Consider the following 2,066-nt stretch of genomic DNA (forward strand, 5'->3'; position numbering starts at 1 on the left):
TTTTGTCATTATTATTATTTGTGTTTGAGGGTAGATTTGTCTTTTCATATTTAGGTTAATGTATTGTATTTCAAATTTAATTAAGTTGTTAATAAATCAAACCGTAATTTTATCTCTGTTTTCATGGTATCAGAACCAAGCTTTATGGATGCACACCTCAGAAGATGAGAAGACATGTGGTTTATTTCATGGATTGCCCGATGCTTTTGATTTGATTTGTGGCAAGAGGTTGGCAAACAATTGGGTTTTAATTTGATTCAATTTTGGGTTGGACACAAATTTGTTTATAATTTGATCGATTTTGGTGCGGCGAGCCATGGAGATTGGGTTTGTTTTTTTTGGTGGTGGATTTAGTTGATTTGCAATTGGCGTGATTGCTAATTGATTTGTTTCAGTTTGTTGTGATGGTGGCCATTGTTATGATTTGCTTCAGTTTGCAATTGCCGTGACGGCCTCGTCTTCGATTTTGGTGCTGATTTTTTTTTTTTTGTGATAAATTTTGAGCTTTGGCTTTTGACTTTGGATTTTGGTGATGAATTTGTTGTGATCAATTGTTGATTTGGATTTTTCGACTTTGAATTGCCAACCACTTGGTTATAGAGTGTTTTAATAATTGGGATTTTGATTATGTCGTTATGTCAATTTGTAAGGACGATTCTCTTCAATCAATTAGTGTACAACTGGATGGTAAAAATCACTCGTATTGGAGTTATGTTATGAAGAATTTCTTGCGTGGAAAATCTATGTGGAGTTATGTTACAGGTGTTCGAGTTAAGCCTAAAGACACCAAGCAGATAGACTATGCATCCTCATTGGATACTTGGGAGGCTGACAATTCAAAGATCATCACGTGGATAAATAATTCTATTACACACTCCATTGGTACTCAATTGGCAAAATATGATACTGTTAAACAGGTTTGGGATCATTTGGCGAAATTGTATACTCAATCTAATTTTTCCAAACAATATCAATTGGAGACGGATATTCGTGCGCTACAGTAGAATGATATGAGTATTCAGGACTTTTATTCCACTATGTCAAAATTATGGGATCAGTTGGCATTAACAGAATCCTTAGAATTAAGCACATCGAAAGCTTATATTGCTCGAAGAGACTCACAGCGCTTGATCCAATTTCTTATGGCTCTTCGACATGATTTTGAGCCATTACGTGGGCCAATTTTACATCGTACTCCTCCCCCTTCTGTTGATTCAATGGTTAGTGAACTATTAGCAGAGGAGATTCGTCTTAAGTCTCAAAGAGATAAGAACACACCTCTTCAGAGTCAATCTGTTTTTGCTACTCCACAGCGATCTTCAACTGGTGTCATACAAAAGAATTATCACACAAAGGTTTCTCATGATGAGTGTGCATTCTGCAAAAAGAAGGGTCATTGGAAGGCTTAATGTTCGTTGTTGTTGAATAAGATGGGTAAATCGCAACAGAAGCAGCAACAACAACATCATCCTTGATCGCAGCAGCAGCAATCTTCGCAACCCACTCCATGGACATATCGACCGGCTCAGTCCAATAATGGAGTGGCGGCCCCATCTTTGAATCCCTGCATGTTTGAGCAGTTTCAGAAATTCTTGGTTTCACAGCCTCATGCTATATCTGTCTCGTCTTCTAAATGTCATCGCTTGATACTTCAGGTATATCTTCTACCTTATGGGTCTTGGATTTAGGTGTCTCTCATCATATGTCTCCTAATTTGTCCTCTTTTGTTTCATTGTCTTCTCATTTTTCTATATCAATCGTGACTGCTGATGCCACTTCTATGCCATTAGTAGGCGTCGACTCAATTGTTACTTCTTCTGTGTCTCTCTCTGATGTTTACTATATTCCTAATTTTACTTTTAAACCTTGTCTCTGTTAGTCAATTATGTAAATCTGGATACTTAGTTTCTTTTTCGTCTTCCATTTGTTCTATACAGGACCCGCAGTCTCAGAAGGAGATTGGGACAGCCCATAGGTAGGGGGACTCTATCTTTTGGATCAACTCAAAGTATCAGGTGTTGTAGCTTCTAGTGCGGATTCATCTTCTTATCGCTTGAGTAGTTCGT

The 2,066-nt window shown here is 37.6% G+C and overlaps 1 protein-coding gene across 1 annotated transcript; it reads left to right on the forward strand.

Moving 5' to 3' along the window:
* Nucleotides 1-635: 635 nt before the first annotated feature.
* Nucleotides 636-1,409, forward strand: LOC148208132 (uncharacterized). The gene is made up of 2 exons (XM_088120119.1): nucleotides 636-917; nucleotides 1,059-1,409. Exons 1-2 carry the CDS (start codon nucleotides 636-638, stop codon nucleotides 1,407-1,409), a joined length of 633 nt encoding a protein of 210 aa, XP_087976245.1.
* The last annotated feature ends 657 nt before the right edge of the window (nucleotides 1,410-2,066 follow it).

This window comes from Momordica charantia, assembly GCF_013281855.1.
Source record: "Momordica charantia cultivar OHB3-1 chromosome 11 unlocalized genomic scaffold, Mcharantia_2.0 BLBB01000011.1, whole genome shotgun sequence".
NCBI classification, from domain to species: Eukaryota; Viridiplantae; Streptophyta; class Magnoliopsida; order Cucurbitales; family Cucurbitaceae; genus Momordica; species Momordica charantia.

What these genes read in the sequence shown, in the direction of transcription:
- LOC148208132 (XM_088120119.1), top strand. Translation starts at nt 636, where the DNA reads ATGTCAATTTGTAAGGACGATTCTCTTCAATCAATTAGTGTACAACTG. An exon ending in AATATGATACTGTTAAACAG is followed by an intron (nt 918 to 1,058) that starts GTTTGGGATCAT and finishes TTATGGGATCAG; the next exon opens with TTGGCATTAACAGAATCCTT.